General features: G+C 43.7%; 1 protein-coding gene across 1 annotated transcript in view; it reads left to right on the forward strand.

Annotated features, from left to right (window-relative positions):
• The window catches only part of paxip1 (PAX interacting (with transcription-activation domain) protein 1), a 118583-nt gene extending 97200 nt beyond the window's left edge, over positions 1-21383 (forward strand). The window contains exons 14-21 of the mRNA XM_060825136.1: positions 938-1005; positions 3221-3323; positions 7426-7594; positions 11096-11196; positions 12002-12136; positions 12790-12865; positions 12957-13016; positions 20929-21383. Of these exons, the coding sequence (XP_060681119.1) occupies positions 938-1005; positions 3221-3323; positions 7426-7594; positions 11096-11196; positions 12002-12136; positions 12790-12865; positions 12957-13016; positions 20929-20945 (729 nt within the window). The 3' untranslated portion in view covers positions 20946-21383. The remainder of the gene's footprint in view (positions 1-937; positions 1006-3220; positions 3324-7425; positions 7595-11095; positions 11197-12001; positions 12137-12789; positions 12866-12956; positions 13017-20928) is intronic.
• Positions 21384-21588: the final 205 nt, after the last annotated feature.

Here is a 21588-nt window from a genome sequence, read left to right on the forward strand (position 1 = left end):
CCTGGGATGCTGCCTGACCTGCTGTGCTTTTCCAGCATCACACTCTTTACTCTGATCTCCAGCATCTGCAGTCCTCACTTTCTCCTAGACATGTAGAATAGATGTTTTCATCTGCAATGGAGAGTTAGGGCCATAAATGGAAAATATCCTGTGATAACTGTGAAAGAACATGGAACACAGTGCAGGAACAGATCCTTTGGCCCTCCAAGCTGACACATCATGCCCTTTTATGCTGTAACTGTCTTCACTTAGAGGATCCATTTCCCTCTATTCCCTTTTTAACCACATATTTGTCTAGGTGCTATTTGAAAGCTGCTATTCTGTCTGCTTCCACCACCACCTCTGGCAATGCATTGCAAGCACTCATCACCCTTTTTGTGTGTGAGACCACCCCCCCCCCCCCCCCCGGGAAAAAGCCTCATACTTGCCACTGTCCATGCCATTCACAATCTTCTAAACTTCTTTCAGGCAGCCCCTCAACCTGCTGCATTCCAGTGATAACAAACCCAGTCGATCCAATCTTTCTTCAGAGCTAAAATCCCCCATTACAAGGCAGCATCCTGGTAAACCTTTTCTGTACCCTCTCGAAAGCATCTACATCCTTTTCGTAGTGGGGTGACCAGAATTGTACACAATATTTGAAGTGTGGTGTGGTCTAACTAAAGGGGTTCAGGAGAGATTTCCTGACCCAACCAGGTAAGTTCCTACCTCGGGGTGTAGATTAGATCAATTGTGTAGATCCTCTTCATGAGGAAATTACATAAGTGCAAGGGGAACATAAATGAAAGACAGTGTCAGGAGTATTGGGTATGAGATGAAGGGTGCTAGGACTTGTGTGGAACATCGTTGCTGGCGTAGCTCCCATTGAGATGAGTGATGTTTCTTTCCTCTGTGAACCTGCTAAAGGTGTCCTGGTGATCTGTCTTTTACCTTGCAGAATGTACGTCTCCAGATTAAACAGAAACAAAATGATTATAACGTTCCACCTCCTGTGAAAAGAGCAAGGTAAGGTGACTATGACCATAGCTTTTCTCATTGAGTTTGAGATTTATTGTTGCGTTGGCCTGTGTGGTGGAGAATGCGCAATTATAGACTTCAGGAGACTTGGCCAGTTACCCAGGTCTGTCTGTGACAGACTGCTGTTATTTGGTGTCTCCAGTTACTGTTGTCCGTGTTTGGTTTGTTTTGTGGTTTTCCTTAACTCTCCATTCAGTGCCTCTGAAATACAACACAGATTTGAAACCGGAGTCTAGATTAGAGTGGTGCTGGAAAAGCACAGCAGGTCAGGCAGCATCCTCCGATGCTGCCTGACCTGCTGTGCTTTTCTAGCACCACTCTAATCTAGACTCTGGTTTCAGCATCTGCATTCCTTGTTTTTACCGACACAAATGTGAAACAACTTGCATTACACAAATCTCCAAATTGTTGTCTTAAACTCTTGCTGTCCTCAACTTGAGTGCTTTTGGAATTTAATGGAATGCATTTTTAAAAATTGCAATTCAAGTAATCACAATGCTACATAATGTATTTGTCATTAACTTTTTAAATGTTAAATTGATGGATCAGACATTGGCCTACTCTTGACGAGATGCAGAACAAAACTAGTACAGAAGGAGGCCCCTCTGCCCATCAAATATGTGCTAGCCCTTTCAAGACACAATCCATTTGTTCCCACTCCCCACTCTTCCTGCAATTTTTTTCTCCTTTTTGCATTTATCCAATTTCCTCATTTTTGAATCTGTTTCCACTAACCTCAAGTAGTGCATTCCAAATCCTATCACCACATTTCTTAAGAAAGGTTTCCCCCACTGTTATCTTTGGTTCATGTGGCACTTGGCTTTAGCCCTCTGGTTCCTACCCTTTATCAGTTAGAAGTAGCCTCCCTTTATTTACTCTATTTGAATCTTTCACGATACTAAACACGTCCATCAAATCTCTTCAGCACTTCCTACTAAGTTACTGTATGACCTTACCGCTCATTCATGTAAATCTCATCTGCATCCCCTACAAAGTCTGAACGTCCCTCCGCAAAGAGAGATACTCACAGTTGGACACAGTGCTCCGGCCGCAACCAGCCTCCAGTTTTATCTCCGTTTAGCAGAACTTTGTTGCTTTAGTACCCAGGATCCTGTATATTTAGTCATTTCTTTGTTAAAGTGTCCTGCCAACTTCAGTGATTTGTACACACATATGCTAATGTCTCTCTTTTCTTCAATCCCCTTTAACTCATATCGTTGCTCCTCATTCCATTATCACCTCACTTCTTACTGCACCGCATTGCATGGGCCACCCGTTTTACCATCCTTTCTGTGGTGTCCTGAAGTCACGTATTATCCTCCGCACCCCGTTTATTGCACTTCCAAGTTTAGTGTCATCTACAATCCTTTCAAAAAGAAAGGTTGAGAAGGTGGAAACCTTTGTGGTATCCTCAGCCAGTGTGGGAATTGAACCCTGACGTCACTGCATTGCAAACCAGCCGCATGGTTTTAAAGAAAAACAAACTCAAACCCAATGTGCATGTGTGTGGGGATTGAATCCTGATAGCTTCAGGGGAGGCCATGGCCTAGTGGTATTAATTCACAGACCCAGCTAATATTCTGAGGACCTGGGTTCGAATCCTATCGTGGCAGGTGGTGGAATTTGAATTCAATAAATATTTGGGATTAAGAGTCTAATGATGGTCATAACTCTATTGCCGATATTCAGAAAGACCAAAGGAAACTGCCATCCTTACTTGGTCTGGCCTAACCCACAACAATATGGTTGTCTCTTACCGGCCTTCTGGGCAATTAGGGATGGGCAATAAATGCTGGCCTAGAAAGTGACCCCGTCATCGCCTGAATGTTTATTTTAAAAGGAATGGTATGCTGTTATCCCTCAGCTTTAATAATCCAGTCGTTTAATTCCTTGTTCAACAAGGGAGGCCGAAACATTACCTGGGGTAGATGGGAATGTGGATTTAAGGTTAAAATGAGTTTGCCCATGATCATCTTGAATGGTGGAGTGGACCAAAATAGCCTGCTTGCTCCTGCTATATATGTTTGTAGTCTGCCTGTGGAGCAGTACTCGGTGTCTTCGAGAGAGAGAGAAAATAAAAAGAGCGCTTCATGTGGTATCGGGGTGAGAGAGCTAGATGACCTGGGTAGCTTTGTGTGGTTTTTTTTTATCTCCCATCGATATGATCACAGTTTCTGACTCGGCAAGTCATCTGTCTAACCAGGATTGAGGATCTGCCACCACCATCAAAAAAGCTCCCTCCAGAGTCAACACCAGCAGTGCTGTTCACAGGATTTGAGCCTGCCCAGGTTCAGCAGTACATCAAGGTAACCCTTCCCTGCGCCTCGTCTCTCACTTCTTGTTCTGTGTAATACTTGAAGGGGTCTTCCGTTGAGCAGCCAATCAGATGAGCCCTGTGATTTATTCTAACCATTAAGTGGATGCAGTCTTTTAGTTTTGTAATGTGGTGAAAGCTTAGGGACAGCATATCAGCAGATGCCCTTTACCACGGGGTTATTTGTTGACTTGGCTTTCTGTTCGTCTTGACATTCATTTAACGGGTGGTACACTCAGGTTGCCGTTCTTCAGTCAAAACCATCTGAGGTGCCTCCCTGAATTGGGAGAAGAGGGGAATGTGGGGGAATAAATGGCTAAAACATCAGTATCAACAGCAACCTGAAAGTTTGCACTGTACAGCCTCTTACTGTGTTACAATAACTAACTACCTCATTGCAGTGCAGCTGAAAAGAGATTCCGGGTGAATTGGAAAATCTAAAGATGGATTTAACCAGGGAGGTCGGTTCTGAAGTGTCAGTCATACAGCACGGAAAGAGACCTCTAAGTCCAACTTGTCTTTGCCAACCAGATATCCTAAATTAATCTAGTTCCATTTGCCAGCATTTAGGCTATATCTTTCTAAATCCTTCCTATTGATACCCATCCAGATGCCTTTTAAATGTTGTAATTGTACCAGCCTCCACCACTCCCTCTGTCAGCTCATTCCATACACGTACCACCCTCTGCATGAAAAAGTTACCCCCTCAGGTCCCTTTTTAAATCTTTCCCCTCTCCCCCTAAACTGATGCCCTCTAGGTTTAGACTCCCGCATGCTATTCACCCCAAACAGTGTCAGTAAGGTTGGAGGGGCATTAATTCACAATTCTGAAATGACAGATTGCAATTTCTGGAGATCTCTGCCAACTCTAGACAGATTTAGGGTGATAAACACCAGAGGTAAAGCTGTTGGTTAAATGGAGTCTAGGCATATGTTTTTGTTTTTTCCAGTTAGAGCTTCTTTCCAACTGTCTCGCCATCAGCTCTAACTGCATTGATTACTAACTCCCTCTATATAAAACACCCAATTGGTTTCTCACCCAATTACTCACAATTGACGTATAACCATCACCTTTCCCCAAGTTCCACTTAACCTCAGACGTATATGCAAGATGCTACTAGATACTGCGATGTGGTTGGGTGGGCTAGTGGTTGACTGGAATTGTTTAGAAATAGTGCATTGTCCTGTCGAATGTAGTGTAGGTCGGATGAAGGCATTTGAAGTGGGAAGTGAGAATTTCCTGCCTCGTGTTTCAAAATGATCAATTATGATCCCAATGTACTTAGCACCTGTAATGATCTGCTATCAGAGCACCAAACAAAAATGAAAAATTGAAAACCTAATCAGGAATCCAATAACTAATGGAACCCCGAAATAGCGTTGTGGAATCTGACTTGTGAATCTGTGCAGGATCACAGGTAATGAGAGCATTTTGCCCTCATCCTAGCACATGGGTCTCCTTGGCAAGGCTAGTGTTTATTCCCTACCCCTAGTTTCCCTCGGAATGTGGGTTGAATGACTTCTATGCTATGGGATTTAAACAAAACTTTGGATTGAAACCGGGGTAATGATTAAGGGGTAAAATCTGTGCAACACTTGTAGATAATATCACAGAGTAGCCTTACGTCAGTTAGGATTGGAAGGAATGTCCAAGTTTGTCACCTGTGGAGAACATAGTAAATGGTGTTCTGGGGCCATGATAATGTAGGTAACACTGTGAGCACAAGGGGGGTAAAACAACACCTATAGGCCAGTGAAATGGAGCTATTGACTGGAAACCACAAAGGAGGTCTAAGGTGTCACAGTCTTGGTCCTTGAGAATATTGTTGGTGTCTTCAAGCAGGACACTGCTGGGCCAAGTGGGAACCACTCCTTGCCATCACCCTGAGAGACTTTTAGTGCAGTGTATACAAAGTGTAAATGATCTATTCACGCATCTTAAAGCAAGACCATTGGTAAGATAGTCTTTGGCTGTGATGAAGGGAGTTAGTGATGTTTGCAAATTTGTAAGAAAATTATTCCTAAAATCTCTTAATAGCCATCAAGGAGGTTGAGGCGTACCGGTAATGTCACAGGGCTTGTAATTGAGAGCCCCAAACTAATACTGGGTTCAAATCTTACCCAGACGGATGGTGGGATTTGAGTTTAATTAATAATATCTGAAATGTAATACTCATCTCCGTGATGGTGACTATGAAGCTATTGTCAGTTGCTGTAAAAATCCGTCTGACACACTTTTCCTTTAACTCTACAAAACATACAAAGAAAAGTGGGCCATTGTGTTCAATGGGTCTGTTCTGCCATTTGGGTGAGGTCATGGCTGATCTGATAATCCTGAACTCCACTTTCCTGCCTGTTGTCTATAACCCTTGATTCCCTTTACTGACTCAAAATCTACCTCAGCCCTGAATATAGGTCATGACCCAGCATTGATGGCAGTCTGAGGTAAAGAAGTCCACAAATTCACTACCCTTTGAGAATTCTGCCTCGTCTCGGTCTGTCTTAAATATGCAACCCCTTATCCTGAAATTATGCACTCTGATTCCAGACTCTCCCACAGGGGGAAACACATTTTCACCTCCATGCCGTCAAGTCCCCTGTGTATTCTATTTGCTTCAATAAGGCTGCCTCTCATTCTTCTAAATTCTAATGACTGGGCCCAATCTACTCGATTGCTCAGTTGAGGGCAACAGTTCAAGGTTAGAGGGGAAAGCATAAAAGGGAACCTGAGGGGCAACCTTTTTTACACAAGAGGGTAATGAGCTGCCAGCGGAAGTGGTTGAGGCAGATACATTAACAATATTTAAAAGGCATTTAGATAAATACATGGAGAGGAAAGGTTTAGAAGGATATGGGCTAAGTGCAGGGAGATGGGGTTAGCGTGGATGGAGATTTTGGTCAGTAGGACTCTGACTCCTCACAATTCGGTCCCTCCGTACCTGGTATCAGCCCACTGCCTTCAATGCCAATATACCTTTCCTTAGATTTGGAACCAGAACTGTTTGCAGTATTCCAGGTCTACTCTGACTCATGCCTTGAATGATTTTAGCAAAACCTCCCGAGTTTTTTGGTCCATTCCATTCGAAACATAAGCTGACATTTTCCATTCCCTGTTACGTGCTGAACTCAAATGCTAGCTTTCTGTGATTCGGGGCGATGGCTACTGCTGTCCTTACCTGGTCTGGCCTACGTGTGACATAGTTAACTCATTGCTGACCCAGCAGCCCACACAGTTCAGGGAAATTTACGGGTATGCAACCAATTCTGGCAGCCCATGAAAGACAATCAGGGAAAAAAAAATATACATCAAAGTTAGAACCTTCTCTCAGGGGAAATCTTTCTTGTGTTTTATTTTGTCAGCCATTATATCAGTTGTCATCAAACTGTCTACATACATTGGTAACCAAATGATGAATTTCTTTTCGAGAATCGAGAAGATTTTCTCCATTCATGTCTTTGTTACTTCAAGACATGATTCCTCCAGTGCACACCTGGTTAGCTTCACATCTTCCAACTTGCACAAAGTTAAGCTTATCCACAACAAAACTGGATTGAATTCTTAGCTAGTCATGGTCACCCATTGTGCCTCTTATACCTGCTTACCCACAATGCCACCTCCCCCCACCCGCACGCACGGTGGCCTCACCTCTCAATTTTGAAATTCCTGGTCTTTGTTTTCAGATCTCTAGAATCTCACGGTTCCTTATCCACGTAATCTGCTCCAGCTCCTAAGCATTCGCTGATCTATCTCCATGCCTCTCGGAAATGGCCTGTCGCCCTGCCTTCTAATGACCTTGCCTGTCTGCCGCATTCTCTTCGGGCGGTATATTCCCAAACCCAGCAGTTCTCTCCTTTCAACCCCTCTATTTCTCAGCTTCTCTCGCTTCAACACACTTCCTAACGCCTACCTGTTTAGAGATGCTTTTGGTGCCCTGCCATGATAGGTCAAGGATTTCCGTTAAAATTGCTAGCGTTAATCCTCTTTGGCTATGTTACTACATTGTTTGTGCCTGTGTAAGTGCATATTCAGCACTTCTGACGGACGTCAGGGTTTTTTGTGAAAGCACAACTTCATTTTTCTACCTTTATTTCAGAAACTCTATGTACTTGGTGGTGAAGTTGCCGAGTCTGCTCAGAAATGTACCCATCTGGTGGCAAATAAAGTGACACGTACAGTGAAGTTCTTGACTGCCATCTCCATCGTAAATCACATTGTCACACCTGAGTGGTTAGAGGAGAGCTTTAAAAGTCAGAAGTTTATTGGTAAGTCACCGTGCCAGTAATTGCTACTGGCACTGATTTCAGAGCTCTCGGTTATCTCACCGCACCGTGGCTGCTTCAGTTTTGAGGTGACCATAGCATGAATATGCACATCTCTAATATAGGGTCTCCACATCTTGTACTGATACTTTTGTATGTTGATAGGGTGTAAATGCTTACAGTGCAGAAGGAGGCTATTTGTCTCATCGTGGTGGTGCTCACTGAATGAGCCTTTCTCTTCGTGGCATTCTCCCCACAGACCCAAGCATTCTGCTTTTTACAAATACTCTCCATTCAAAAGCCTCGACTGAACTTTGCTCCCCAGCCCTTTCAGGCCATGTCTCCCAGAGCTTAATTGCTAATGTGCAGGTTGTGTGAGGTGCTGCATTTTGGGAAGGGAAATCAGGGCAGTGTTTAGACATTTAATAGTAAGGTCTTGGGAAGGGTTGCTGAACAAAGAGACTTTGGAGTGCAGGTTCATAGTTCCTTGAAAGTGGACTCACAGGTAGCTAGGATGGTGAATGTGTGTGGTATGCTTGCCTTTATTGGTCAGTGCATTAAGTTTAGGAGTTGGGAGGGACATGTTGCAGCTGTTACTTTTAGAATATTGCATGGAATTCTGATCTCCCTCCTATAGGAGAGATGCTGTGAAACTTGAAAGGGTTCAGAAAAGATTTACAAGGATGTTGCCAGGGTTGGAGGATTTGAGCTACAGGGAGAGGATGAACAGGCTGGGGCTGTTTTCCCTGGAGCGTCGATGCTGAGGGGCGACCTTATAGAGGTTTACAAAATGAGGGGCGTGGATAGGGTGAGTAGCCAAGGTCTTTGCCCTGGGGATGGCAAAGTCCAAAACTACAGGGCGTAGGTTTAAGGTGAGAAGGAAAGATATAAGAGAGACCTCAGGGGCAACGTTTCCATGCGGAGGGTGGTGTATGTATGGAATGAGCTGCCAGAGGAAGTGGTAGAGGCTTGTACAGTTGCAACATTTAAAAGGCATTTGGATGGGTGTATGAATAGTAAGGGTTTACGGGGATTATGGGCCAAATGCATGCAAATGGGACAAGATTGGGCTGGAATATCTAGCCAGCATGGACGAGTTGAACCGAAAGGTCTGTTTCGATGCTGTACATCTCCATGACTCTGCTGACCCATTCAAAGCGCAGAACATGCGTACCTACATTGGTGCCAACTAAGTCATGGATGCCACAATGTAACACGATTGCATTAAATGTTTGTGCATGTGTGACCTGACCATACCTTCTACTCTGTGGGCAGAAAGGTCAACGCCATGCCATCTGCACCAATCCGTTGTGGGATAGATGATGTAAAATGAGAGGTTCCCAACAGGCCTGGTGTCTCTGGGCTGGGGCAGCCAAGTTCCATTCCCACTGATTCCCTTGCCTCTAGACAGCTTGCCTTCCCTTAGCCTCGACATCTGAGATATGAGATCAAGTAGTGTTGAAGTCAGAATTAGAGTGGGGATAACAAAGTTCTAGAAATGGAAGAATTTTGGATGACACTGCATGTGACCCCATGCCCGTTTCTGGATGTGTGGCTCCCTATTCTCACCCTCCAGTTGTTGTTCACGGCAATGGGTGATGGCTGATGGCAGAGCCGGAAATTTCCTGCATGGTGGCAGCGTGATTGTCCAGAATAACCAAGCCCCTTACTACTCCTCCAGTCAGTGCCTCAGAGAGGGGCCTGTGATTGCTAGCGTGCATAGAGTGCCTTTGCCTCGTCACTTCTTGCTAATACTCCTATCGAAACACACGGGATAGGGGCACAACCTTTTCTTTCAGTGTTTTGAATTTTCCGGAGTTTAGATGTGCTCATTATAAGGTTTGGAGGGTTCATTTGAACCTTAGGGGAGCATTGTATACCACGCAACATGTCTCTTAAAACTAAGACTGATTTTGTAAGAAAAATACTATTTTCATGTCATTACTTTGGAGGAGAAAGATAGCACCGTAACGGTATTCTTTATGGAAATGTTCCAGAAAACGAGGGAGCAGCCCACTTTTGCTCAGTCCATATTGGAACAGTCTACTGCAAGCCCCTAAATGAAATCCATGTTTTACCTTGGAACAATATCATTGGATATGCTTAGCTCCTGTTCGTGTGCTGATTTGATTCCATTGAATGTGTATTTCTCATACTTATAAAAAATAAGTTTAGAGCTGGATAATCTGCATTTTCAGTTACAGTTGCTGTTTTTATTCTTCCACAGTCAATTTTTCCAAACAAGTTTCTTGATTTACGCAGTCCCTCACTATCCAAAGTGCCTTTGAACATTTGCGTTTCAAAAATAATTTTTAAAAAAATGTAATGTCTTTTATGACCGTTGGCGTATAGGAACTGGGACGTCATACTGAGGTTGTACAGTGTGTTGGGGAGGCCTTGTCTAGAGTACTGTGTGCCGTACTGGTCGTCCTGTTATTGGAAGGATATAACTAAACTGGGCAGCATTCAGGACAGATTTACCAAGATGTTGCCGGGATTAGAGAGTTGCGAGACAGGAAAATAGGCTGAAAGGCTGAGACCTTTTGTCACTGAAATGTAAAAGGTTGAGGGGTGACATTATTGAGGTTTATAAAATCATGAGGGGCATAGATAAGGTGAATGGCAAAGGGCTTTTCCCTGGGGTGGGAGAGTTCAAAATTAGGGAGTAGATTTTTAAGGTGAGAGGAGAAAGGTTTAAAAAGGACATGGGGGCGGCAACTCTTTTATGCAGAGAGTGGTTAGTTTGTCAAATGAACTGCCAGAGGAAGTGGTGGAGTAGGGGCAGTTACAATGTTGAAAAGACATTTGGATAAGTATGTGAATAGGGAATGTTTGGAGGGATATGGGCTAATGCAGGATGGTGGGACTAGTTTAGTTTGGGAGCATGGTCGGCGTGGACAGGTTGGACTGAAGGGTCTGTTTCCACGTTGTATGACTCTGTTTCCTTAAAAATAACTGGCAATGTGTTGTCGGCTGGAATTTGTTTATTGTGCTTTTATCTACAAATAACAGATAGCAAGCTTAGGAGGATTTTTTTTAACTTAATGTGTAGCATGTCTTCAAATTGTTGTGTTTACACCAACCCGTGTATCCACTCCATCCCGCCACCCCCCCCCACATTTCTCCAGGGATTCTCATCACAATTCTGCACTTGCTGGGCTGGTGAGTAATGCCCCCTCTTAGCGGTGAACTACCCAACATGTTGACTTTTTCTGGGCCACTTCTCCTCCTGCTGTGCTGTTCCCCCGGTGAGGAGTTAGCCACCTCTATGCAGTGCCTCAAGACAGTTAAGAACAGTTGAGATTGGATTAACAAATCCAATCCCACTTACTTGTGATATCAGTGCATGGATGCAGTTTGCTGACCCCCTACAATGTCTTAGCCAGAAGCCAGTCTCTGTTGTGCAAGAGATTTGAGTTAAGCTCAATGCTTGTAGATTTGTTTTTAACCTGAGCATCCGAAAGCTGCAGTCTTTTCTAACAGGCAGTATTTTTTTTCCTACAGACGAGCAGAGTTTTGTCCTGAGAGACGCAGAAGCAGAAGTTCTCTTCTGTTTTAGTTTGGAGGAGTCACTTAAGAGGGCGCAGAATGCTCCTTTATTCAAGGCAAGGTTCATATGCTTCCCTCTGTGTATTATGTCTGTGCGTGTTGTATTTCAATGCACATTAATAAGCGTCACGGGTGGACCTGCACACACACAGCAGCCAGCCATGCTGAGGCTTTATCCAAATCTCTTCCGAGAAAGGAAAAGAACTGTAGCTATTGTTTATCTTCTACATGTACGTGTTGACACTGAAAACGAAGACGAGTTGAGAAGCTGCAAGGATGAACAGAACCAAAGTATTGTTGAGCGAGGTCCCTAAAGGGGTAAACTTGCTTTAAAGAATCAGACGGAACCTGGGAATTAATTATATCACCTCAGAAATGAACTTTTGCAGGGCATTTGGAGCAAAGCTCTCAAGTAGACCGAAGTACAGTGGGTCAAATGGCCACCTCCCATGCTGTGAAAAGTTCCTGTTGCATTAATAGTAGAAGAACCTAAATGTAGTCCTGTTGCAGTCATGCATAGTATGGAATCCTCTAACTCCTGGAAGTTAGGTCACTGATAGTGTTTAAAGAGGAGGTAGATTTTAAATATGGAGATATTGAGGGCTAGGAAGAGCTGCAACAAATAAAAGAGGAAATGAGTCATCTGGCACATCAGCCAAGATCTCATGGAATGGCAGGCCTGAATGGCGTTACTCCTATTTCTGGTGTTCTTATGTAACCTGCAAGGCTACAGCCAAATGCTGGGAAATGCGATTAGATGAGGTGGCTTGTTGCTCAGTTTTGGCTCGCGTAGGCCAAGTAGCTTGACTCTGGGATGTAATTTTTGCCACAGCTTCCTGTTTATTGCCTGCTCTCTTTCAGGGCAAGTATTTCTACATCACTCCTGGGATTTGCCCCAGTCACGCAACGATGAAAGCCATCATAGAGTGTGCGGGTGGTAAACTGCTGCCTAAACAACCTTCCTATCGCAAAATCATGGAGCATAAACAGAACAAGGTTGGTCGTCCATGTGCACTTTTGTTGAATGAGCTTTGTGGCTGCAGAAACCCCAGGCTTTGCCCTTGAAGCAGACACTGGCCCCGTTTTCAAAAAGAAAACCACCAGGGCATTTGCTTCCTCGGCTCCTCAAACTAGATCAGAGTCTGAATTTTTTTAAAAATGAGCAGAAACCGAGCATAATAATGCTAACGGTAAAAGTAATTAAAGTCCCCTGTTCCATTCTTTTGTTTAGGGAGATTGGATGGTGCAATGAGCTCGCACTCTCTTCCCTTCACCTTCTGGCTTCAAATGCAGCCCAAACTACTCGCTGTGACGGTCTGACATGAAATGAGGTTCATTGTAACTGAGCTCCCAGCATGTGTCAGTCTGTACAACTAAATTGGAAGTCGAATCCCTACTCTTGCTCAGGGAGAAGGCAATGTTTTTTCTGAAGTTAGTTAATGGCACTTTATAAGGTTCTTTAAGTCTGAGATAGGAGTGCACTCTGCTGGCAATTGGCATCTGAAAATGCTTCTTTCACTCACTCGAACATAGGAAAAGAGAGCAAATCAATGTTGGGCAATGGAATTGGGCTATTGCATTTACAGATTTCTTCAGTTGCTGTATATCACTCCTTCACCTACTTACAAGTGCTTTTTCTTTTTCCTAAGAGTTTGTCCGAGATAATCCTCATCTCATGTGAAAACGATCTTCACTTATGTCGGGATTATTTTATCCGAAGTATCGGTGAGTAACTATCTGTGCCTGAGATGCTTCTTGCAGCCATGCAGTTAAGTTTTGGTCGTTGATTTGTAACTTCTGTTTCTGTTCTTCCCAGATGTTCACAACGCAGAGTTTGTTTTGACTGGTGTCCTGACGCAAACACTCGATTATGAGTCATATCCTTTCATGTGTGAACACTTCCAGTTCTGACTCCTGCTAAAACCTGCTGCCAAGGCTTATTTAACTTGGTTCACTGATCTTTTTTAACACCTTTCAGGGATCGTCACTCTCCATGGGGCAATGACACACATGGCTTGTGTATTTAAAGGGATTTGTTAGACTGACCCCTCTGGTATCCCAGATTTCTTTTCCAATCTGCCAAACCTTCTAAGTTAATGCTTAGGTTAAAATTTATATTTCTTTGCCCGTGGTTGTGTTTATGCATGATGAGATCTCCCAGTCAGGCTACTCAATAAGTGGCTGACTTCCTGTAGTTCACTGCTTCACAGTGGATTGGAGGGGGAGAATATCACTGGCAGGCAAAATGAAACAAAGCTGCAAAAGTTCATGGTCACTTGTATGGGAGGCACATCCATTATTGTAAATGGAAATTTAAATCTAAAGGATACCAAACCTAGGTACCAAATTATCTATTTACTAGCGAAGGTAGAAATTAAATTGGATTATAATTTTTTTTATATGGGCTGCAGTGCAAGTGGAAGCGTCTGAAAAATACCTTTTACCAATGTTGGGTAATTTGTTTACTTTCTGTACCCAGTAATTTAAAAATCATCTAAAGTTCTGGCCATTAATCTGAATTTGACAGTCTGCATCTCTGAATGGAAGGTACTGTGCTGTGTCCTCTAACACAGTATAGTTAAACAGACATTGTGGTTACCTTGGAACCTTGAAATACCTCAAACAGATGCGTTCAGTATTGCTTTTCACTTGGGTGAGTAACAGTGCTTGCAGGATGGTTGTGACAGAGAATAGTAATTTTTTTCTCATAGCTAGAATTCTCCAGTACCACAGGAGATTGAGTGTGTTGGCCAGTCAAGGTCTTTATTAAGTTGCTCATCGTTGGGTCTTGCATCCTCAGACTGCCGTTATTGGTATGTTAGTATTTAGAGCTCTATTTGTGTAGAGTATTACCGTTACCAAGCCACCAAGATGATGCATTACAGAAAAATTATATTGTTTTGTTTTTAAACAGTTATCTTGACGTGGTTTGGGTAAAACAATACTACAGTGATAAATGGATTGATACAAATTGTTTTGAGTGTAATTTTTGAGAGGAATGTGAACATTTTGTTCTGCAGTAATATAGAACTTGGCACTGTGCTCTAGCTTTTGAGCAGTTAATTGACTAAGAACAGTTCACCATTTCATCATCATTTGATAGATCTCTATCTGCACCAATCCACTCCCATCCAAAGCATCAGCAGAGCAACAACACAGGAAACCAAAAACTGGTTAACCTGGTAACCTGACCTCAATCATTGGTAAGATTTTAGAATCCATTATTAAGGGAGAGATTACAGAGTATTTGGAAGTGCATGTTAAAAAAGGGCTGAATCAGCACAGCTTTGTCAAGGGGAGGTCATGACTGACAAATCTTCAACTTCTTTGAAAAGGTAATGAGCACGTTATACAAAGGAGAGCCAGTGGACGTGATCAATTTGGCTTCAGAAGGCCTTTAACAAGGTGCTGCACTGGGGGTTCCAAAATGGGATAAGAGTCCATGGTGTAAGGGGCAAGATACTGGCCTATACCGAGGATTGGCTGACTGACAGAAGGCTAAAGTGAGGACTGAAGATCAGAATCAAAATTAGAGTGGTGCTGGAAACGCACAACAGGTCAGGCAGCATCAAGGAGCAGGAAAGTCCACGTTTCAGGCAGGAGCCCTTCAGGAATGAGGCTGAGAGCCTCGGGGTAGAGAGATAAATGGGAGGGGGTGGGGGTAGGAAGAAGGTAACTAAGAGTGCAGTAAGTGGATGGAGGTGGGGTTGAATGTGATAGGTTGGAGAGGAGGTGGAGCAGATCGGTGGGAAGGAAGATTGGCAGGTAGGACAGGTCATGAAGATGGACCCCAATCCTCAGCACCATCCTCATGACCTGTCCTACCTGCCAATCTTCCTTCCCACCTATTCTCCCCAGCCCCAACCCCTCCCATTTATCTCTCCATCCCAGAGGCTCCCAGTGTCATTCCTGATGAAGAGCTCCTGCCGGAAACATCGATTTCCCTGCTCCTTGGAGGCTGCCTGACCTGCTGTGCTTTTCCAGCACCATTCTAATCTTGACTGGCAGAAAGCAGAGTGCGCATAGAGGTATTTTTCAGGATGGCAGCTGGTGATGAGTGGAGTTCCACAGGGGTCAGTGTTGAGCCCACAACTATTGATATTGTACAATAACGATCTGGACAAAGGAACTGAGCGAGGGCATTGTTCCGAAGGTTGCAGATGCCACAAAGACAAGTGGAGGGACAGGTAGTATTGTGGAAGCGGGAGACTGGAGAAGGAAGGATTTGGACAGGTTGGAAGAGTGGGCAAAGAAATGGCAGGTGGAATACAATGTGGGAAAGCGAGAGATTATGCACTTTGATAAGGACAGAGGCTTGGGAATCCTAGTTCAGGATTCTCTTAAGGTTAACATGCAGGTTCAGTTGGCAGTTAGGAAGGCAAATGCAATGTTAGCCTTCATTTCAAGAGGGCTAGAATATAAGAGCAGGGTACACTGCTGAGACTGTGTAAGGCTGTCTTCACAGAGTCATACAGCACGGAAACAGACCCTCAGTCCAACAAGTCCATGTCAGACATAGTCCCAAACTAAACTGGTCCCAGCTGTCTGTTCCTAGCCCCTAACTCTCCAAAACTTTCCGATTCATGTACTTATCCAAATGTCTTGTAAAAGTTGTAACTTACCTGCATCCATCATTTCCACAGGAAGTTCATTCCACATGTGAACCATCTTATATCTTTGCCACTTTTATGTTTTTTTAAATTTCTGTGCTCTCACCTTCAAAATGTGCCCCGTAGTCTTGAAATCCCCCCCATCCTGGGGAAGAGACCGCTACCATTAACTCTATCTGTACCCCTCATTGTTGTATTAATTTCTGTAATGTCGCCCCTCAATCTCCTACGCTCCAGAGAAAGAAGTCCCAGCTTATCCAGACTTCCTTTATAACCCAAACATTCCATACCTGATGACATCCTGATAAATCCCTTTCGAACTCTCTCCAGCTTAATAATATCCTTCCTGTAACTGGGCGACCAGAACTGGACACAGTATTCCAGAAGAAGCCTCACCAATATCCTGTACAACCTTGACGTGACTTCCCAACTCCTTTACTCAAAGGACTGAGCAGTGAAGGCAAATATGCCAAGCACCTTTAACCACCCTGTCTATATGTGACACAAACTTCAAAGAAATATACATGGAAGGTTTAAACTAACTCTGCAGGGGCATGGGAACCTGGACTGTAGCTTCAGGGTACAGGACCTTGAGTGTAGGGAGGTTAGAAACAAGGCATCGATTTCGAAGGAGGGTGCCTGTAAACAGAAAGGTGGCTTGAAGTGTGTATACTTCAGTGCCAGAAGTATAAGAAATAAGGTAGGTGAACTTGCAGCGTGGGTTTGTACCTGGGACTTCGATGTTGTGGCCATTACAGAGACGTGGGTAGAACAGGGGCAGGAATGGCTGTTGCAGGTTCCAGGGTTTAAATGTTTTAGCAGGGTCAGACATGGGGGTAAAAGAGGGGGAGGTGTGGCATTGCTTGTCAAGGATAGCATTACAGCGGTGGAAAGGACGATGGAGGAAGATTTGCCGTATGAGGTAGTTTGGGCTGAGGTTAGAAATAGGAAAGGTGAGGTCACCCTGTTAGGTGTTTTCTACAGGCCTCCCAATAGTCCGAGAGAAGTAGAAGATAGTATTGCGAGGAAGATTCAGGAGAAGAGTGAAAGTAGCAGGGTGGTTGTTATGGGGGACTTTAACTTCCCAGATATTGACTGGGAAAGCTATAGCTGGAGTTCGTTAGATGGGTTGGTGTTTGTCCAATGTGTGCAGGAGGGTTTCCTGACACAATATGTAGACAGGCCAACAAGAGGTGAGGCTATACTGGATTTGGTTCTAGGTAGGTGAGCACTTCGGGGACAGTGACCACAACTCGGTGACTTTTACTTTAGTGATGGAGAGGGATAAGTGTGCACTGCAGGGCAAGAGCTATAGCTGGGGGCAGGGAAATTATGATGCGGTGTGGCATGACTTAGGATGCGTGGATTGGAAAAACAGGCTTCAGGAGAAGAACACTAATGATATGTGGAGATTGTTCAAGGAATACCTATTGAGTGTCCTTGATAAGTATGTACCAGTCAGGCAGGGAGTAAAGGGTCTTGCGAGGGAGCCGTGGTTTAATAGGGAATTGGAATCCCTTGTGAAAGGGAAGAGGGCGGCCTATGTAAGGATGAGGTGTGAAGGTTCAGTTGGGGCGATTGAGAGTTATAAGGTAGCCAGGAAGGATCTGAAGAGAGAGCTAAGAGCAGCGAGAAGGGGACATGAAAAGTCCTTAGTTGGTAGGATTAGGGAAAACCCAAAGGCTTTCTATAGGTAAGTCAGGAATAAAAGGATGACTAGGGTAGGTATCGGTCCAGTCAAGGATAGTAGTGGGAAGTTGTGCGTGGAGGCGGAGGAGATTGGTGAGACACTAAATCAATACTTTTCGTCAGTATTCACTCAGGAACGGGACTCTGTTGCTGGTGTGAATATTGAGTCACAAGTGATTAGAATGGATGTCCTTGAAGTATGTAGGGAGAAGGTTTTGGGAGTACTGGAAAGGATGAAAATAGATAAGTCTCCTGGGCCTGATGGCATTTACCCTAGGATCCTCTGGGAAGCTAGGGAGGAGATAGCAGAGCCATTGGCCTTGATTTTTATGTTGTCATTGTCAACGGGAATAGTACCAGAAGACTGGAGGATAGCAAACGTGGTCCCCTTGTTCAAGAAGGGGAGTAGGGACAGCCCGAGTAACTATAGGCCAGTGAGTCTCACTTCTGTTGTGGGCAAAGTCTTAGAGAGAATTGTAAGGGATAAGATTTATGAACATCTGGATAGGAATAATGTGATCAAGGATAGTCAGCATGGTTTTGTGAAGGGCAGGTCGTGCCTCACAAACCTTATTGAGTTCTTTGAGAAGGTGACTAAGGAGGTGGATGAGGGTAAAGCAGTAGATGTGGTGTATATGGATTTTAGCAAGGCGTTCGATAAGGTACCCCATGGTAGGCTAATGCAAAAACTACGGAGGTATGGCATTGAGGGTGCATTAGAGGTTTGGATTAGGAATTGGCTGGCTGGAAGGAGACAGAGGGTAGTAGTTGATGGACTAGGTTCATCTTGGAGTGCAGTTACTAGCGGTGTACCACAGGGATCTGTTTTGGGACCGTTGCTGTTTGTCATCTTTATAAATGATCTAGAGGAGGGGCTTGAAAGCTGGGTGAGCAAGTTTGCGGATGACACAAAGGTCGGTGGAGTTGTGGACAGTGAAGAAGGATGTAGCAGGTTACAGCGGGATATAGATAGGTTGCAGAGCTGGGCAGAAAGGTGGCAGATGGAATTCAATGTAGCTAAGTGTGAAGTCATTCACTTTGGTAGGAGTAACAAGAAGATGGATTACTGGGCTAATGGTAGGCTACTTGGTAGTGTGGATGAGCAGAGGGATCTTGGTGTCCATGTACACAGATCTCTGAAAGTTGCCACCCAAGTAAATTGTGCTGTGAGGAAGGCATATGGTGTACTGGGCTTTATTGGTAGAGGAATTGAGTTCCGGAGTCCTGAGGTCATGTTGCAGTTGTATAAGACTCTGGTGCGGCCTCATCTGGAGTATTGTGTGCAGTTTTGGTCGCCATACTATAGGAAGGACGTGGAGGCATTGGAACAAGTGCAGAGGAGGTTTACCAGGATGTTGCCTGGTATGGTAGGAAGATCGTATGAGGAAAGGCTGAGGCACTTGGGCCTGTTCTCATTGGAGAAAAGAAGGTTTAGGGGAGATTTGATAGAGGTGTATAAGATGATTAGGGGTTTAGATAGGGTAGACACTGAGAACCTTTTACCGCTAATGGAGTCAGCTGTTACTAGGGGACACAGCTTTAAATTAAGGGGTGGTAGGTATAGGACAGATGTTAGGGGTAGATTCTTTACGCAGCGGGTTGTGAGTTTATGGAATGCCCTGCCAGTAGCAGTGGTGAACTCTCCCTCTTTATGGTCATTTAAGCGGGCATTGGATAGGCATATGGAAGTTATTGGGCTAGTGTAGGTTAGGTAGGATTTGGTCGGCGCAACATCGAGGGCCGAAGGGCCTGTACTGCGCTGTATTTTTCTATGTTCTATGTAAATATGTACCTGAACCCCTAGGTCCTTCTGACCTATAACACTACCCAAGGCCCTACAATTAATTGTCTAAGTCCTACCATTGTCTGTTGTACCAAAATGTAATACCTTGCATTTTTCCAGATTGAACTCCATTTGCCAGTTTTCAGCACTTGGACCCATTTGATCAAGATCCCTTTGTCATCTTAAATAACCACTTTCACTGTCTACTGTGCCACCAATTTTGGTGTTGTCCGCACACTTACTGACCATGTCTTCTATGTTCTCATCCAAATCGTTTATATAAATAACAAACAAAAGTGGACCTAGAACCGATCCCTGTGGAACATTGTGGGTAACAGGCCTCCAGTCCGAAATGCAATCCTCCATCGCCATTTTGTCTTCTGCCATTAAGCCAATTATGTATCCAATTGGCAAGCTCACCCTGAATCCCATGTGACCTAACTAATCATTAGTCTACCATGTGGAACCTTGTCGAAGGCTTTACTATAGTCCAAGTAAGCAATGTCTACTGTTCTACCCTCATCAATCTTGGTTAGACTGCATTTGGAATATTGAGAGCCGTTTTATGCCCCTCGACCCTGAGGATTCTGCAGAGAAGCTAAGGGGGAAATCTCATAAAAGTCCAGAATACTGAGAGACCTAGATAAAGTGGACATGGAGAAGATGCTTCCAATGGCAGGAGAGACCATGATCCAGGGGCATGGCCTCCGAATGAAGGGGCAATCCTTGAGAACTGAGATGAGGAAGAATTTTTTCAGCCAGAGGGTAGCGACTTTGTGGAACTCATTGCCACAGAAGGCTGTGGAGGCCAGTCAAGATTAGAATGGTGCTGGAAAAGCGCAGCAGGTCAGACAGCATCCGAGGAGCAGGAAAATCGATGTTTCGGGCAAACGACCATCATGTGGAGGCCAGTCATTGAGTGTCTTTAAGAAAGAGATAGATGGATTCTCGATTAGTAAGGGGATCAGGGTTGGGAGGGATTTTGAGGAACAAATTGGCCATGATCGAATAGTGAAGTAGACTCGATGGGCTGAGTGGCCTAATTCTGCTCCACCATCTTATGGTTTTAAGCAAAACCCGGGGGCAGAATGAGTTTTCACAAACCTATCGTGAACACACTCGATAGATGACGCTGTTTGATTTTGAGAAGCAATCTGGATAGCTTCTGAAAGTCAATTTAAACAGCCCAATAAATCTTGATACCAGATGCACTTTGAGTAATGACAGTCACCAATTATGCTGTATCAATGAAAGTTCCTGCCACCTGGTGTGTTGCTACCTGTTGTTTATTGACACGAATTGTTATCACTTGCTGTGTTTTATTAGTGAACAAAAGGTACCGTGTAATTGGGAATCCAGGGGCCTGTTATACATGCACTTTATTAACACAGGATACATTACCTTTCATTTTAAGAGCAAAATATTTTTCATATTAAAACCATCACAATGCAGCAGTTTAAGTGGCATTAATTTGTAGGTTATTTCTTTGAGTTGGACATCACTGAGGTAATGGTCCCTATTTTGGAGGGGAACCATAAAAGTGAACAAGAACAAAAGACTGAAAATATCTCATACCATGGACCTCGGATTTTATGACTCTAAAGGGATTTGGGAGCATTTGAAAAGTATGTTTGATACTGTGTTGTGCGTCTGGGTCAGCTTCAAAAATCCTGCCTATGATTGAGAACTTTTCCTTAACGATCTTACATATAAATTCACCTGAAATGATGCTGGGTGCATGGTGTTGCACAGCCAGATTTGCCAGAACAGTGTTGAATCAAACTACTGAGGAGCTGGGACAAGTGTGTTGTACTTTCCTGTCGACTGCCACTCTACTGTTCAGTCTGAAGAGTCTTCAGTGAAACAAGCAGATTCAGGCAGGAGAGGAAGAAGAAAAGCAATTTGCATCTTTTTAAGATGTGTGTTACTTAAGAAACATATTTTGTTATGTTTTACTCCAGTGCTGGCTTGTTTTCTTACTGTAGAATATTGTACTGATTATTTTAGCCAGTTCAGATAGTAATCGATTATTTTTAATAAACTGTTTTTAACTATGACTGTGGTACAAGCCCATAAATAAAAAAATCTAGCTCTAACTCTTGTTTATTATGAAAATTTTATAAAGGGCTGTTGTCTGATAAATTATGGATGTTTTGAAATTCTGGACTTTATGCAAATTTTGTTTTGTATTTCTAATTTGTGAATTACTTTTATTACGCAAAGTTGCATGAGTTGAATAAATGAGTTTTAAAAATTACCAGAGTCACTTCTCGTTCTTAAAGATTCAGGGACAAGAGATTTTTAAGCTCAGGTTTTCAGGGATGTGGTTTTTATTTATTCATGGGATGTGGGTGTTGGTGGCTAGG

This window comes from Hemiscyllium ocellatum, chromosome 5, assembly GCF_020745735.1.
Source record: "Hemiscyllium ocellatum isolate sHemOce1 chromosome 5, sHemOce1.pat.X.cur, whole genome shotgun sequence".
Lineage (NCBI taxonomy): Eukaryota > Metazoa > Chordata > Chondrichthyes > Orectolobiformes > Hemiscylliidae > Hemiscyllium > Hemiscyllium ocellatum.